At 35.2% G+C, this 16,774-nt stretch overlaps 8 protein-coding genes and 6 pseudogenes across 14 annotated transcripts, besides 1 other annotated feature; 9 read left to right on the top strand and 5 right to left on the bottom strand.

Annotated features, from left to right (window-relative positions):
- Positions 1-16,774: part of a mobile genetic element that runs on past both edges of the window.
- On the top strand, positions 1,889-2,473 carry TVAGG3_0036230 (phage tail repeat-like family; the record flags this gene model as incomplete). Its single annotated transcript, XM_051220592.1, has 1 exon — positions 1,889-2,473. The coding sequence occupies one exon, from the start codon at positions 1,889-1,891 to the stop codon at positions 2,471-2,473; it is 585 nt and encodes a 194-aa protein (XP_051105578.1).
- On the top strand, positions 2,517-3,298 carry TVAGG3_0036220 (uncharacterized protein; the record flags this gene model as incomplete). The annotated part of the gene is made up of 1 exon (XM_051220591.1): positions 2,517-3,298. A coding segment is annotated over one exon (782 nt), but the record flags the coding sequence as incomplete, so codon positions are not given.
- Positions 4,854-5,282, top strand: TVAGG3_0036210 (His-Me finger endonucleases family; the record flags this gene model as incomplete). Its single annotated transcript, XM_051220590.1, has 1 exon — positions 4,854-5,282. The coding sequence occupies one exon, from the start codon at positions 4,854-4,856 to the stop codon at positions 5,280-5,282; it is 429 nt and encodes a 142-aa protein (XP_051105576.1).
- TVAGG3_0036200 (uncharacterized protein) lies at positions 5,308-5,924 on the top strand (the record flags this gene model as incomplete). Its single annotated transcript, XM_051220589.1, has 1 exon — positions 5,308-5,924. A coding segment is annotated over one exon (617 nt), but the record flags the coding sequence as incomplete, so codon positions are not given.
- TVAGG3_0036190 (uncharacterized protein) lies at positions 6,930-7,268 on the top strand (the record flags this gene model as incomplete). The annotated part of the gene is made up of 1 exon (XM_051220588.1): positions 6,930-7,268. The coding sequence occupies one exon, from the start codon at positions 6,930-6,932 to the stop codon at positions 7,266-7,268; it is 339 nt and encodes a 112-aa protein (XP_051105574.1).
- On the top strand, positions 7,395-8,329 carry TVAGG3_0036180 (annotated as a pseudogene). The gene has a single exon. A coding segment is annotated over exon 1 (935 nt).
- On the top strand, positions 8,663-9,033 carry TVAGG3_0036170 (annotated as a pseudogene). Its single transcript has one exon. A coding segment is annotated over exon 1 (371 nt).
- Positions 9,105-9,492, top strand: TVAGG3_0036160 (annotated as a pseudogene). The gene has a single exon. A coding segment is annotated over exon 1 (388 nt).
- On the bottom strand, positions 9,530-10,398 carry TVAGG3_0036150 (annotated as a pseudogene). Its single transcript has one exon. A coding segment is annotated over exon 1 (869 nt).
- Positions 10,652-10,882, top strand: TVAGG3_0036140 (uncharacterized protein; the record flags this gene model as incomplete). Its single annotated transcript, XM_001325525.2, has 1 exon — positions 10,652-10,882. A coding segment is annotated over one exon (231 nt), but the record flags the coding sequence as incomplete, so codon positions are not given.
- TVAGG3_0036130 lies at positions 10,899-11,317 on the bottom strand (annotated as a pseudogene). The gene has a single exon. A coding segment is annotated over exon 1 (419 nt).
- On the bottom strand, positions 11,546-12,590 carry TVAGG3_0036120 (uncharacterized protein; the record flags this gene model as incomplete). Its single annotated transcript, XM_001325527.2, has 1 exon — positions 11,546-12,590. A coding segment is annotated over one exon (1,045 nt), but the record flags the coding sequence as incomplete, so codon positions are not given.
- Positions 13,422-13,955, bottom strand: TVAGG3_0036110 (protein of unknown function, DUF4106 family; the record flags this gene model as incomplete). The annotated part of the gene is made up of 1 exon (XM_051220587.1): positions 13,422-13,955. The coding sequence occupies one exon, from the start codon at positions 13,953-13,955 to the stop codon at positions 13,422-13,424; it is 534 nt and encodes a 177-aa protein (XP_051105573.1).
- On the bottom strand, positions 14,778-15,940 carry TVAGG3_0036100 (annotated as a pseudogene). The gene has a single exon. A coding segment is annotated over exon 1 (1,163 nt).

Below are 16,774 nucleotides of genomic sequence, written 5' to 3'. Positions count from 1 at the left end.
TCTTCAAAGGAAACAGGTGGAAGTAAAACGATTTCAGGTGAAAATTTACCTGCACACAGTCATTACATAGATTTAAGTACATCTCAAGTAGGTTGGCATAAGCATAGATATTGGGATTGGTCAGGAATGACAAAAGGTAAAGGATATGATGTTAAAGACGACGTTAAGTTTGCTATAAATTGTTACTGGAGTGACACTCAGGGAGAAGGAAACCATACACATTTCGTTTCAGGATATACGCAAACAACGGGACAAAGTAAAGAATACATGCCCCTTACATGACAGTTTACGCATGGTATAGAATTGCTTAGTCGTCATTTTCAACTTCTTTAGCATATTCGTCAGGAGTTGTCTTATATTTGTTAGGAACTGTCTTTGAAAGTATACCACCTTGAACTTTGACAAGTTTGAAACGAGGTCTGACAATAGTAGTTTTATCTTCTGCTTGCAGTGTGTACATTTTGCCATGTTTGCCTAAAACTTCATAATATTCTCTTGTATACTTTCTCCTATTTTTACGAACACGAATGTGAGTACCTGTCGGGTTCCCATTGTTGTCATAGTCAATAGTATTTTCATATGGGTCGCGTTTAGGTATTTCTATTTTTACTTTGTCACCTTTCTGAAGTTTGAAGCCCGGCATTCTTTCTTGTTTGTCTCTTTTGACTAAATTATTAAATATAGTCTTTTCTCTAAGTCAGGGTTGTTTTTCATTTCTTCGGGGGAGTGGTTTCCCAAACCTTTTTGTTTACGGTTATTATAAATATTTAAAACTTGTCTCATCTTTGCCATGGAGAAGTGTCTATATTTGTCGTCATATGACATTTCATTTGCTTCACCACCTTGTGGTTGGTTTAAGTCTCTTAACATTTTTTATACAACCGTCAATGACACCAAGAGCAGAATGGTTTTGGTCGACAATGAAATATTGGTTTACATTTTTTGAACGCAGATAGTTTTTTTACATCATCTGATTTGAAAGAACTTTCACAGTCAGATGTCAGTTTTGTTGGATGGTATTTGTCAACGAATATTGTCAAAGCAGTTTTCACATCTAAAATATTTTGGACCATAATGGTATGGCTTCACAGTATCTTGTGTTTTGACCAACAAATATTAACCAGTATGGAGGTCCATCTGTTCTAACTCTCGGAATGTTTTCCAAGATATCCATAAACCAAGCATTTGGTGTTGAACTAAAGATTTTTATCATGAGTGCTTTCTTTGTCGCTTTAGAAACATAGGGGTCCTTGTTCGGATTCGTCATTTTTTACTCTATAAGAAATGGGTTTATTTGGCGCATTAGCAGGAGTTGCATCCAGATTTTTGCCCGCAGTGGGAAAATAGCCAGAGGTGTATTTGGAGTTGGAAGGAAGATTTTGAGTACATTAGGTATACTTAAAGAGAAAGCACAACCTATTATACAAACTGTACAGAAAGGTTGGGATGTAGCACGAGATGCAACAAATCTTATTCCAAATCCTGAAACAAGAGGAAAAGTTCAAGGATGGATGGACAATGTAGGAAGACAAGCAGGAAACTATTATAACAAAGCAAATGACTACTATAACCAAGCAGGACACTATATGGACCAAGGTGAAAGATTCTTTAACAGAGGATATAACCATGCACAACAGTGGGTAAACAATAACCAACCTCAACCGCCTCAAACGTGGGGAATGTAAAGTTTTTTATTGAGATGAAATGAACAATGCAGCATTGAGACAAATGAGTTCAAGATGGATTTGTCGGCTTCCAGCATTTAAACCGATACCATATAGTCAGGCTCAGCATGTGAAACTGAATGATATTATTAAAGGAACCATCCCACTCCACAACAACAACACAGTTGAAAACAAACCAAACTAAAATTTTTTACTGAGATGAAATGACCGAAGAAGTTGAAACGGTAGATTTGACACCACAAACAAAAAGTTCAGAACCATTGTCAAAACCTGTCAAAGAACTTACAGATGAAGAGAAAAATTCAATAATAGAAAGTGCCAGGTCTGGAAATACAAACCCTAACTATAAAGTCACTTTTCATAGAAATGGAACGGCTAGTATCTCAAAAAAGAAACAGACTCTCACAAATAAAATATTGAAGTCTGAAGGAGCTTTCGAGACAACAGATGGAAAAGTTTACTTCACTGACCAACAGTTCATTATAGAACATCTCATTGACTTAGAGTCGAAATATTCTAAACTTTACAACAAACACAAAAAGTTGAAAGGAAAACAAAAACAAATGGCATATGATATTTATGAAGATGTTGACGACACAACTGTTCCTGCAAGTGAAGTAAAGTCAGAGGAACCGAAAAGTGACGAAAAACCGATAGAAGAAGAGAAACCAAAAACTGAAGATAAACCAAAACCAAAGTTTAGTTTCCAAACTAAACCAAGTCAACCTTCATTAGCTGGTATGGGTTGGCGTCAAAGACTTATGGCAGCAGGCGGTTATGTAAAGTAAAGAAAAAATATTTTTATATTTTTATAAAAATGCCCCATATAGAATGGACAGAAAGTCTGCTAGAATAAAAGCAGAGTTACAAAGATATGGTTGGAGAGTTTCGAAGAATTTTAAATATAGGAAGGGAAGACCCATAAAAGTCTATGACAAATTGTCTGGTCTTCGCTACGAAATGGATTTGGAAACAGCACGTGCCAATTATCCAAACAGACTAGAGAGGTTAGAAGAAGAACGTCTTATGGACATGCCTTTCGATGTTAGTGAACCTCAAGTTGAAGGACACGACGGCTTTGCCAGATTCTACTGGAAACATGACGAACAATTGCATCCTTTGAGAAGGAAAAAAGGAAAAGGTGAAGACGCACATGCTCCCATGGAAAGAACAAGATATGCATATGAAAAGTACCGTGAAGTTAGAAGTCAAATTACATCTGGTCGAACCTTTACAGTAAACTTTGACGAAGGAAAGAACAAAGAAGGCTTCATGGGAGTACTTGCTGCAATTCAAGACGGAAATAAGAAAGGACACAATCTCAGATTGACCATAACAGATTTGGATGGTCACATTTACTATGCACATGGCAATGAACAAACAGCCGCAAAACTTCTTGACGCTTTCAAGACTACAAAGAGAGAACAAATGGTTGACTCCGACTCAGACATTTTGAATGCAATTGAAGGAATTGCAAGTGTCAAGTTCGAATGGTACCAACCTAACCCTCAAGCAGTCAGACAACATGCTGGATACTTCCCGTTCATAAATAAGTCTGACATTGACTTGACAAGGTATGGAATTTACAATTCAATTGAAACAATTGTCAATGAACCTTGTATTCTTACATGTCTCAGGAACTCTGGTCTTGTTACAGATGAGAAGATGAAGTATCTTGAGTCATGCGTGAAGACAAGGTACATTCTCAGAGGTCAATTGGCAAAAATTGCACCGTTGGCAAATGTCAATATCCGAGTCAACATACCTACAGCTAAAGGTTCTTCACATGACGACTATGTTGTTGACAAAGACTTACCATGGTTGAAGATTGTAATTGTCCACAACCACTTCATGTTGAACGAAAGTCTTACAAACCCATTCTTTGGTAAAAGTAAGTGCAACATTGTCAGAGCTGTAAACATTCTTTTCGAGAAAGGTTTGTTGGAACCAATTCCAGATGACAAGCTGACAGAAACTTTTGTACCAAAAGACGAAACAAACTTTTCATTGTTAGCAAGACCAAAAGTTGTTCCAGACAAAGTTCTAGTACAAAAGAAGTACACAGTTCCACAAGGGGTTGGTATGTTCGGATACCAACCTGAACCAGAAGAACTTCCAATGAGGTTGCAAGAACTTCAAGATGCTATAAACAAACTTCCATTGAGACATCCAATTGACGTCAAATTGTATTGGAGAGCATCTGAGTTAGGTCAGAAGGTTTTATATGAAACAGGTTGCTTCGACGATGTTTATGAGATAACAGGAGAAGTTTCTCAGAAGATAAGAGACTCACTTGAATTTCCACAAACTGGACCAATTGGTTGCGACAAGTTCGACTCAGATGAAAAGATATACTATGTCGACCTTAACGCTGCATACATGAGGTTTGTCCAATATATTCCGACTGGAATTCCAAACGAAGATGGTGAGTTCCCGGGAAGGAACTATACAGTTGGAAAAGTCATACAACAACTGTATGATATTAGGAAAGCTTCAACCCCCAAACTTGCAATGACACTCAAATTGCTTATGAATTCGACATGGGGATATTCCATTAAGAAACCTCAAGAGATGAAGAGTAAACATTATGAGAAGGTCGACAACTTTGTTGAAAGGTTTTCTCCTTTTGTTTTGAAGTACGAATTCACTCAAGGTCAAAGTGGCTTAGTAACCACATTAAAACCTATTGTCGAACATTGGTCTACCCTCAGTTCGCAAAGGCAGTCCTTGACGAGTACAACAAATTCTTCTCCGAAGTCAAATCCAAAGTCAAGGTTTACTATGAGAACATTGACGCACTCATGACGAACGAAGAAGGATACAACAAACTCATTGAAATGGGAATGGTCGGTGAAAAGATGGGCTGTTTTAAGCTAGATAAGGTATTTTCCGAAGTTCATGTAATATCGAAAAGGAAATATTGGGGCATACTTGAAGACGGCACAGAAATAAAACATTGCATAAAATAAAAAATTTATTTTAAAAAAAGTGACATTTTTTTATTTTATTTGAAATGTACGCTGAGTTTGTTGGAGAAGACCGTTGGGAAACTTGTTTGTTAGATGAGAAATATGAAATTCACTGTGTGAGTCATTTGAAGTCAGAAACAAAAAGACAAAAAGAGTTTTAAGCGAATAGGAGCGAAATGACGGATATGCTATTATGAAGATGGGTGGAAAACACTATCTTAAACATGTTGTCATTGCAACTCATTTTATACTGAATCCTAACAATTTACCTTTTGTAGACCATATAAACCATATAAGAAACGACAATAGACTTGAAAACTTACGTTGGGTCACTCGTTCTGAAAACAATAAGAACAAAGGCAAATTTGGAGATATTGTATTCGAATTTGTCGACGAACTAGAAGATGAAACAATTGAAATTACAGACTATGGCAAGTATACGTTTGAGTTTTACTACTATAGCGAAGAACAAGACTCTTTCTACTTTTATACCGGCGTAAACTATAGGAAATTACAAGTATATTTTACTAAGGCGGGCTATACTTATGTAAACACTAGAGATACAGATGGAAAATACGTTCAAATACTTCTTAACAAATTCAAGAAGCTATATGGCATACCATTTTAAAACAATATATTTTTACATATATTAAATGCTTCAGGTTGAAAAACAAAGAACAAAAGTAGCAGATACAAAACCGTTAGACTATATCTTTACAAATGCTGGTAGGACTATTTCAGATGAAGAAATTTCATCCCGAGCATACAGGTTTGACTATCCAATTTGTTGGCTTCAAAGTCCTTCAGATGCAAAGGCAATAGGATTTAGAAGAGTTTTGTTTTCAAATAGAACTAACGCATTTATGGTCGCAGTATATTTTCATGGGCAGTATGAAGGTCCTGATGGTCTAATAGACAAATTTGACGAAATGAGAATCTTTACAGTTCGTTCAGACGAAAGTCTTGAGAAAACTCTAGATGACTTTCAAACTCAAATGAACAAATATTATTGGGAATTTCAAGAAAAATACGACTCTTTACTAAATGGAACATACTATCTGAAACTAGAATATGACAAGATGAACTCCACCGTTTCATTTCAAAAGATTGAAATTAACCCTCCAAGAGATACAGAGTTTTTATTTTGGGAAGTAGACAAACGTTCTTGGGCACAATTTCTTCGGTTACTAAACCAGAACGAACCATTACCACCAGATGGTCCATTTAAATTTATACTTCCACCAGCAGATTTGATGGTTTATAGAAATGTGTTTGACCCAAAATGTTATGTGTCATGCAAGTTTCAGTTCAAGCAACAATAGTTTTCTATGTATTGGTAAGGACCTTTATGACTTTGCTTCTAAATTCTACGAACCACCTAGTAACAGTTTCTCTGACTTTCAAGTTTGGTTCACAACAAATGGTGTGCAACATATTATTCCATTGTACTATGACTTTTATCTCGAATTGTCTTTCATATATAACTACAGAAAAGTGCTGAAAAAGTATTGAATGTGAAGATATTAGAAAATAACATTTTTTCTAACATCGTAGAAAACTCATGAAACAATTTATTTGACACTTTCACAAAAACATAAAAAAGTGAGTTAAAATGAGATGTTTACTGAACTGGCTGAATGTCGCTTCTGTAGTTATAAAGAATGGTTGACCAGAGAAGTGAAGGAGACCCTTGAGAATTTGGTTCATTCTTGGGAAAGGGTTCTCTCTGTTTGGAAGTAGTATCCAAGGACGCTTGGCAAGAACTTTATAATGGTTCCTTCTTTGCTTGCTTTATGTCGTCGAAAGGAGTGCCTTCTGGTACCTCAATTGGAATTCCAGTCGAAATCTCGAGTTCAAGGCAGCCCTTCCCGTTATCCAACCGTTAACAAGCTTGCCTTTTACATTCTGCCTGAGGAAGTCTTTAACAAGCTCGTTAATTTCAATTAGGTAAATTGCCTCGTCGGTAGGTTCGACCTCGACCATTGCTACTGTCAGTAAAAGTACTGCTACTGTCAGAAAAAGTACTGCTACTGTCAGTAAAAGTATGCTAGGAGCAGAAAAAAGGAAAATTTGAGAGGTTTTCGACGATAAAGTACTGCTACTGTCAGTAAAAGTACTGCTACTGTCAGAAAAAGTACTGCTACTGTCAGTAAAAGTACTGCTACTGTCAGAAAAAGTACTGCTACTGTCAGTAAAAGTACTGCTACTGTCAGTAAAAGTACTGCTAGTAGCAGAGATTTTTATCGTTGTGGTCCGACGGTTAAGCCACAAACGAATGTCCGACGTCCCACCAACCGAGTCCATTCCCAAACCAGAAGAACCGAAAGCTGCAGGACCACAACAGTCTCCTCAGCAACCTCAGTTCCAGCAAGTACCTCCGAATTACTACCAATTTCCACCTCAAGGTTACTACCCATCACAAGGCTTCCCGAACTACCCTCCTCAGCCTATGCCTTACTTCCCCAACCCTTGGATGTTTATGCAAGCTCCACCCCAGCAATTCCAATCTCAGTCCAAGAGAGACCAAGACTTCGAAGAAGGTCTGAACCGCTTACGCAAAGAGTATGCTACAGCTCCAATTGAGAGAAAGTTGTTCCCGGACCAAAAAATATAATTTAGGTGAAGAGGTGAGATTTCACCTCTTTTTTCACCCTCTTGAATTTTCATGAATTTTCCCGAAATAAAAAATAAAGTTAGTTTTATTTTTATTTGTTTTTTTATTTTGTATAAAAGAACAGAAATGTCAACAATCGGCACAACAACAATTCAAACAACAGCACCAAACTCGTTAGTCATGAATCCAACATCTATGTTAGTAGAAATGAAAAGCTTCATTCCTTCTTCATTTACTTTCGAAACAGAAATCCAGAAGATAAAGCAGGAACTTTTAACAAGTAATTTAGACTGTAGTGCGAAAGATGAAACAAATGAACAGTATCTTTATGAAATGGAGGACCTCATCGACCATTTGCCTAAACTACCTGAAATTCAGCAGCAAAACTAACTATTCCTGAATTCGACGAAATTGAAGTCAAAGCAACTGACTCAGTAGAAATAAAGAAGTTCATACGAAAGGTAAATTATGAGTTTCTAGGATATCATTGCAACCATAAAGTTATGGACAAAGATTGCGACATGGTATATAAGAACATCTCTGACATATATAAATCTGGGGAGTTTAAGACATACGACAACTTTGTTTCATTAGCTGCAAAATGTGTATGGCAGATAAGAGATAAAGATAGAAGAGGTAAGGTATGGAATGAACAGATAAAACCAACTGCTTTTGAGTTAAAGAAAACCATTGACGCCTTGGTTGTTTTAGCAGGTAAGGTTTCAATGTATAACGCAAAAATGAACCCGCAATGTTCTAAATGTAAAGCAGCAATGAGGAAATATAACTACTCCGTCAAAGAGATAGAAAGAATGAGAAACGACTATGCAGATTTAAAGAGGGAGGCAGAGAAGCCGGTAGAAAATAAAATGAACATGTTAGAATTTCTGAACAAAAACTATCCAACTGCTGACGATTTCCTATTATCTGATGTCAAGAAGAAGTATAAAGAAACCTTCGGCATTGTTAAAACTTTTGATATCCTCAGCGAAGAAATAGAAGCTACAAAACTGTTTAGGATTTCAAATATACATCGTACAATTCATGTAAAACGCTTGTGAAAAAAAGAGGTGAAAAATTAGGTGAAAAAAGAGGTGAAATCTCACCTCTTCACCTAAAATATATTTTTATTGAATTCAGCAACAAAATTCTGAGTAAAATAATTTTTAGGGCATGTGTCAAACCGTTGAGTTTTCACAAAATTTAAAAAATAACGTTTACCATGTGAAACGTTTATAAAATAACTGGGGTGAAAAAACAGGTGAAATCTCACCTCTTCACCTAAACATTATTTTTATTAAATTCAGCACAAAAATCATGAATTTCCTTAAGATAGAAAAAATAAAGTTAGTTTTATTTTTATTTATTTTTTTATTTTGTATGTAAAGACAGTAATGTCAACAACAGAGAACACAACAACAGTTATAGTCCATGAAGCTATAAATGAAGAATACGAGTACATACAGTATAACAAACAGTTACGTCTCATTCGTTCGGTCAAAGACGATATGTACCAAATGCAAAGTATTTTGACAGCATGTTTTGCACCCGACAATAAGAAACCACAAGACTGGTTTAGGAACCAAAGCACTATTGAACTATTAAATGAAGCTGAAAATTCGACTACGAGAAATCCTGTAGTCGCAAAAACTCGAGTGGGAGAAAAACCCCAGTCGCCAAAACTCTATGAAAATCGTGAAAAATTGCCAAACGGTTTGAGAGGATTTATGTACATAGACTTCTTGTAAATGCTGTTGCAATGTGAGGGCTTCGCCTCGTTATGCTTGGTATATTTACAGACTTCTTGACGAAATTCATAGACAAGAACGTGAAGAGATGGAAAAGAAACTTCATGCAAAAGATGAAGTCATTGAAGCAAAAGACAAAAGCATTCAGAAAAGAATACCACGTTCAGTACCAAAAGGAAAGGAAAAAACTATAAGTATATGATTTATACTGAAGAGTTGGAAAATGAAGAAGATAAAGATATGGTTATGTTGCATTTAGTCAGAAGAAAAACAAAAGCTTTTACGACCTTGCTAAGATTTACAAATCTGACAGAAATTGGTTCTATCGCGAAAACTTACCGATTTCAATGACCCCAAATGAAGATGTGAAACAAATAGTTCAAGATACGTTACCTCAAACACACTATGATATGAAAGGTTGTACAATACTTACCTTCAAAGAAGACTTACCGCTACTGAAAGAAAAAGTATTTTGACAACTTCAAACAAGTAGGGTAGATGCACTCTTTATTTTTATTGACTTTTTACAATTTGAACTTTGTTTGCGTAGATATGAATTCTGAAAGAAGTATGAGGGTCTTGTATGACTTTGTACTTCTCCCATAGTTCATGTCTGTCAAACTTACCTGCCATGGACTCTTTCATAAGTTCCATGAAATCGTCTTCGGACAATCCGGGGAAAAGTATTATGTCAGTAAGTATTCTTTTAACATCCTTACTTAAACTCTTTGCTGTCTGTACACAAATGACAACAGAGATGTTGAAGTGTCTGAGCTTCTTAAGAATTCGACACATATCTTGTTCTCTGTTCTTTAACAAAGGATGAGAGGCGAAATCATCTAAGATAAGAAGACACCTATGAGGTATGTCTTCCAATCGTAAGATTGCAATTTCTTCGAAATGTATTCTATCTCTTTCTGTTTGTTTCTGAAGTGTTTCTTCTCTAATATTCTCTGCATTTCCTCATTTGGGTCTTTAAACTTAGAATTTATATACTCATTTATAGCATTATACTTCAAAACTCTTCTTTGGTACTTCTTTATCCAATCTAACAACTCAGTATCCTTTATACATACTAACTTAGACTTCTTTATAATATCTTTGAACGAATTGACGGTTTGGTCAAATTGACCAGAAGTCGAACAAATGACTACTAACTCATAGAATGGGTTCTTCTCATCTAGTTCTTGTTGTTGTGCAGCCATTTTAAGATAAGTGAAAGTCTTACCGACCCAGGTGGTGCAATTAGACCTGTTATACCATTCTGAGCAAATAAGAACTTGTCATGTATAGGCTTTATCTGAGCATTTTCTAACTTCCTCTTGTTCTTGTTTAAAACATTCTCAAATTTTTGTCAATGTCAGCAAACTTTTTTCTAACATATTTTTAGAAAAATTAAAATTTTTATCTTTTAGAAAATGTCTAGCGATTTCGCTATCTATATTCGAGACAAGCTTTTGACAGCAAAACATCTGTCGACCATAAAATCTTACATAGTGTAAACAAGAAAGGTGAATTTGTTCTAAAGTTCTGTTTCTGGGAATATGACAAGAACCATAAAACATTACAAAGAGCAGTCTTAAAATTTGTCAATGACAGATTGTTGACAGAGATGACGCCGATTGGAAAGATGAAGTCCAACAAAAGTTCTTAGAATGCAAAGAAGACACATGCGCTGTTCTTGAAGATGAAATAGAAAACAGAATAGATGAGCTATTAAAGGACAAAGAACTTTTACATAAATATGGTTCTGAGAAATTTGACGTCTCACCACCAGAAAAGAAGAAGAAAGAAAAGAAAGAGAAAAAAGAAGAAGAGAAGAAAGAACCTGAACCAGTTCCAGAGAAAAAGAAATTTGACATGTAAAAATAAAATTTTATTTTTAGAACATTTCTGGGTCAATGTCAATGTTCTCTTCCTCTTTAGGAGTAAACACTGGCTTAGACTCTAAAATCTTTTTACCCAATTTACCTTGAACTTCTACAACTTTAGACTCATAATATTCATAGTCGTCTGTCTTCTTTGGTTCATAAGGTATAACAAGTTTGTATGCTTTGCCTTCTTTAAGGTTTGAGAACCTTCTGTCAAAACTTTCTTTGACTGTTAACAAACCTTCTATGTCTAAGTCTTCAAATTTCGCACCATTTTTAGTCACAATAGCAAACTTAACTGGTTCGATGTTCCAAACTTTGCTGAATGAAGACTTTTCAAAATGGTAGAAGTAAACATTCAAATATGTGAATGGGTCTAGTTCTTCTTTAAGTCCTACATGTACTTGTTTACCGAGATGAATTTCGTCATCTTTTCTATCGGATAAAAAAATATTTTTTTAAAATTTACTCAGAAAAAATTTTCTTTTTTTGTATACACCATTCTGAACATCTAAAAGACTTTTGACATTTGCCAAGAATGTACGTTTAGAAGCTGCCATATAACCATACTCTTGACAATATTGTTTATATTCATCATATAAAGACTTTTCATCTAATGACACAAAGTCAGTTTCATCTATGAACAGTTCATATACACTCTTGTTTGCTTCTAACAATGTTTGTCTCTCTTCGGTATGTGGAATTTGTCTTGGATTGAACTTAGAAATATCTAATGTCATGAAATATGAGAACAAGTGGTTGTAAAAGTCAGATGTCAAAGTTTCTGCTAAGTCGTCAAAATATTCTGTATCTTGCATATGAGAATCTGACGTTCTGACAACTACATATCTTCTGTCAGAACTTTCTAACTTCATCGGAACAGCATTGTTTGAAACCATAATGAAGTTTGCAACATTTTCACAAACTCTTTGGTCTTTATACTTTCTTTCAACAACTCCAACTTTATCTGTTAAAAGACTCTTCAAAGCATCTGAGTTTAAAACTTTTGTTGTATCTATACTTTGAAGTTCATTGCAAACTATAAGTTTCATATTCTCAATAGAAGAGTTAAACTTGCCACAGATGTTTTCTAAGTTTGTCATATTAGGGTTCGAATAACCTTCTAATAGTTTGCATAAGATATCTGTAAAGAATGTGTTCTTACCTGTTCCTTGTTTTCCAATTATAATGAGAGCAGTTTCATTCTTAGCACTTGGATGTTGTAAGATGTTTGCAAACCAACATAAGATATACTCATAAACCTTTTCGTTTCCATTGCATATAATTTCTTTGACATGGTCTAACCAAGCTTCTATAATATTTTCTTTCCATTCTACTTGTTCGTATTTATATCCAGTGAAGATAGAATAGAAGTTTGGAGAAGGTGTATAAAACTTTATACCACGAACTGAAAAATCTTCTAACTTTAACAATAAGATATCCCAAGCATCTAACATCTTCATGCCAACTTGTACGACTTTTATTTTCTTAAGTTTCTGTCTACATTCTTGTTCTGAAACTATTGTTGCTCTTGGTTTGTTAAAGACAACATCCCATTCTTTCATGACATAACATTCTGGGGCAGAGTCAACATAAATGACTAAACGTTTCAAATTCTCGACTGCTTTGTTATAGTCTCTAAATGGACACATATTTCTGAATGCTTGGAAGTCATAAAAATCTGAAACATCTATTCTGTACATTTTTATAAAAATAAAAAAATATTATTTTTTTATTCTTGACTTTGTTGTTGCATTTGTTGCATTTGTTGTTCTTGAGCTATTTGTTGTTGAAGTTGTTCTTGTAATACAATACTTTCACCAGTTGCATCTTCCAATTCGAAACTTTCTGCCGTCATTGACAAATACATAGGACATAAAAGTTTTACAGGAACAAAGTTTGCGTCAACTAATGTCAACGTTATACATGCCAAAGTGTTTGAGTTCAATAAGGTTGAAAATTCTGCATTCGAATGAACAATAGGCAAACCAGCAGAGAAAGTATTGTTTATACGCATAAGTATCTTTTGGTCATAATAGTTTCTGTCGACATTCGAATAACACTTTGAACCTAAGTTTGAAACAATATATAAGATTGGTGTGCTTAATGTCAATGGAATAGACATTCCTTGTATGACACCTTTTCCTGTTATAGGAAACTGTTGGTAGTAAAAACCAGAAATAAGTTTTGTATTATAGCTCATATCGTTTATAGTAAACTCAGTCGGACATCCAAACATAATGAAACCTGCTCTAGTTGCAGCACATGTGACACCCGTACTTAAAGTATTAAATAAGTCAACAAAACCTGTTGGTGGTATATCTGAGTAAGTATCTTCAAAGGAGTATTTTTTACCATTCACAACAATAAAGTCTTCTGGTGTCAAAAGAGCAAAACAGGCTTTAGTCGTCATTGTGTTTAAGGTTAGTTTACAATATCGTCCTTGAGGACTTTGTAAGTTTGTTGTTATAGAATTATCTGACTCAGGGTTTTTAGTCGTAATAGTATAAACCATTATGTCTTCTGCCATTTACTTAGCAAATAAATTTTAATGAAATGTTGTGGTCGTCAAATATTTTTATAACGTCTGGGAAACTATATTTTAAGTTCAACGTTTCACCTCCTTTCATAACGTATATCTTGTCAATGACATTATATGAAACACCACAGCAACCAATGTCGGGTTCTATTTCTTTGATGTTTATATCGTCTGCCTCTGTCAAAAGTTTCAATAGTTCTTTCAAAACTTCATGAGGTGCAATGACATATGAGTTCACTTTTACAGGGTTGTGTTCGACCAAGTTTAACATTATACTTAAAGCTTGACAAATCTTCTCCTGAGTTTGAAGTTTGTCTTTCAGTTGTTGGTAGTCGTTTCGAATATCTGCAACAGAACTTAAGTCTCTGTTAACTTCAGGATATGTTGGTTCTTTTACAGGAACAATTGTTATACCATCTTCGTCTTCGTATGGTTTCCCCACTTCAACATCTCTGTCTTTGACATTGACAATAACACTTTGACTGTTTGTTTGAGTTGGTGAATTTAACTTCACATCTGCCACCGCCATTAAACCTTTTTGAAACACTTACGCTTCTATTTTTCGGAAATGACATTTTACTTAGAATAAAAAGATGGACGTATTCGGATATCTTATTGAATTGAAGCAGAACAAAGTTTATACTCACAAACAATACAAATACATTGACAGAATAGTTCTTTACACAAACAATGGAAAATGTTATAGAATAGCAGTCTTTGCTGAACCAAAATATTTTCATAAAGCAAAGAAAGTTGGTATAACTGAGATGGTGAAAGTTCTTGAAGCAGACAAAAATATAACTTCAAAACTGACCGATATTACTAAAGAAAAGTTTATAATACAATATTATGTCAAAACTGGCGTACTGTCAATATTTGACGGAGAGAAGTCAGTTCAAGAACAACTTACTGACCTGCTGCCAAAATCTGCTCGATGGAAGCTGTCGTTATGCCAATCTGAGGAGCCCCAGCAGGTTTCATCGAACGAATCTTCAAAAGAGCATCTTCCGTGAAAAGTGCTATTGGTTTTGTAAACTTCTTTGCTCTCAATTCATCTGGACCGTCTCTGTCACCAGTATATTGTATTTGTACAGTACCAACAGTTGAAATACCACCCATAAAGTCTTCTGAGTCAGCAAATGGAATGCCAAGCCAAAAGTTTGAACGGTCTCCATTTGTATATTGAGTTTTTTGACCTCCTGTATGAGTCCAATACTTTCACATATGGCATAATAGAACTTTGCATTCAGGGTTAATGGTTGTTGTGAAGTTGTTGTTTAAAGTTCATAGCATCTAATGTCAAGTTGTATGACTCATATCCTCAACTGTAGAATATTCTTCTCTGGATAATATTTGCCATCTATGTTTATATGATATTTAATACCAGGGTTGTAGAAACAAGAATAGTCATTTATAGTTCGTCTGAACAGTACAAACATAGTATCTGCATGTTTCATTGCAGTTGTTAAAGCAATATCTGTTCTTGCACCTTCGGCTCCTGGATTTTGGTTTCCAACTTCACCTGCAAAGTCTTTGACAGATATTTGGTGTATAGGGAACATAAGTGGAACTGCAATATATTTGGCAGCTAAAGCATTTGAAATATCTGGGTCCAACATATAGACTGCAAGTCTGCTTTCTATTCTCTTGCATTCAAACTGTTCGCATGTAAACTTAACTGGGTCCCAAGCAGTTCCAGCAGCATTGAAATAATAGTTTACTTCATTGTTGAAGTTTGAGAAACCAAAGTCTAAGTCAACTTTGTCTTTGCAAAATTCGGCGAATGACGTTTGATTTGTTCCCTTTACGTCTGTAAGAGTGAATGGGTCTTGTGTTGGTGCAATGACTAAGTTATTTTTGCTTGGAGTAAGTTCGATAGAAATTTTCCTGCCCAGTTTGGCAAGTATCTTAAAACCTGAAGATGAGGAAAGATGACAAAGGAACTCTAAGTTTCAGTTTTACTTTAGTGGCAGCAGTTCCATCTGAACCAGAAAGGTTAACATAAACTCCTGGAACGTTAGGGTCAAGTCTTCTTATTTTCTCAATAGTTGCATACTGGTCTGTTTGTTCTCTAGCTTGTGGTTGTACTGAGTTTCTCAAAGCGAACCATTCATAGTTTGCCCATGTTACTGTTTGAACTAAGTCAGAGTTAGAATATATCTTATATCCCATGAAAACTTCTGGAGCATATTGGTATCCGACATAGAAAATTCCATTGCAACCTTTCTTGTCAGACAACTTGGCAGAAGGTTTTATTTCAATGTCTTGTTCCACGTATAAGAATGAGTTGTCAATAGAAATAATATGAAACCTGTCGCAAGCAATATCTACTGTTGTTGAAGAACCTTCTCCAAACTCACCTACGTTTCCATAAGAAACAGCAGTTGTATATTCGTAAGTTCCAGGAACTATTTCTGACCTTCTAATGGCATTGTCGCATTCGTTATACCATTCGGAAACATTTCCGTTCATGGCATCCAAAACTGTTGGCGTTATATTCTGAGCGGCGTACATTTCATATGGGTAAAAATATAGAATAGTTGAATTTATGTGTCATAATAGAACCCACTCGTACCAAGCTTTACTTTCTTCCTGACTGAGTTTTTAACTCTTCTTTTTCCTTCATTGCCACTACTTTCACTAGATGAAGTTACTTCTTCACTATTTTCACTTTGTTCTACTCTTCTTCTTTGGTGTCGCTTTTGGTAACTTGCCCTCTGCTTTAAGTTGTTGCATCTTTGCCTCATGTTCACCTAGTATGTTGTAAATTTCCCATGTCCTTTTTGCCTTTGGGCTCTGGTCGCCATCTCAGGTAACCTATATCCTAGAAAGATTTTGTCATAGTTTGTATTTGAGTCTTCGCTTATTGTTTGCATGACTCTTTCCTGAGTTTCCGGTTCAAGCTCTTCAAATATAGCTTGTCCATATGGAATAAGCTCGTTTCCAAATATATGTTTTTGTAGCCATTCTGGTTTTCTTTCCATGTAACCAATAATATCTTTTGTGAATGGGAAAGCTTTTACCCAACGTTTCAGTCTTGCGTCATTTATTTCTGTAGTTGGTTTTATTTTGTCAAGGAACATGTTTTTCAATACTAACATTTCATTTGGTACTGTCCATTTGAGTTTTCTGAAATATTCATCCCTTCTCAGTTCATTGTCTGCAAAGTAAGTTTTTATGACATTTTGCAAACTTTCGTTTGCAAGGTCATGTACAATAGGTTCTCTTCCTTCTCTCTCCCTAGCTGTCTTTCTAAACTCTTCACCAAATATACCATCTCTATGGTTCTGTGTAGTCTTTGAGATAAATGTTCTAGAACGTCAGGTGTTATATTTCCCTCAGCCATGT

Source organism: Trichomonas vaginalis, chromosome IV (genome assembly GCF_026262505.1).
Source record: "Trichomonas vaginalis G3 chromosome IV, whole genome shotgun sequence".
NCBI lineage: Eukaryota > Parabasalia > Trichomonadida > Trichomonadidae > Trichomonas > Trichomonas vaginalis.
The sequence above is the reverse complement of the archived record's forward strand: the minus strand, read 5'-3'. Positions and strand labels throughout refer to the sequence as shown.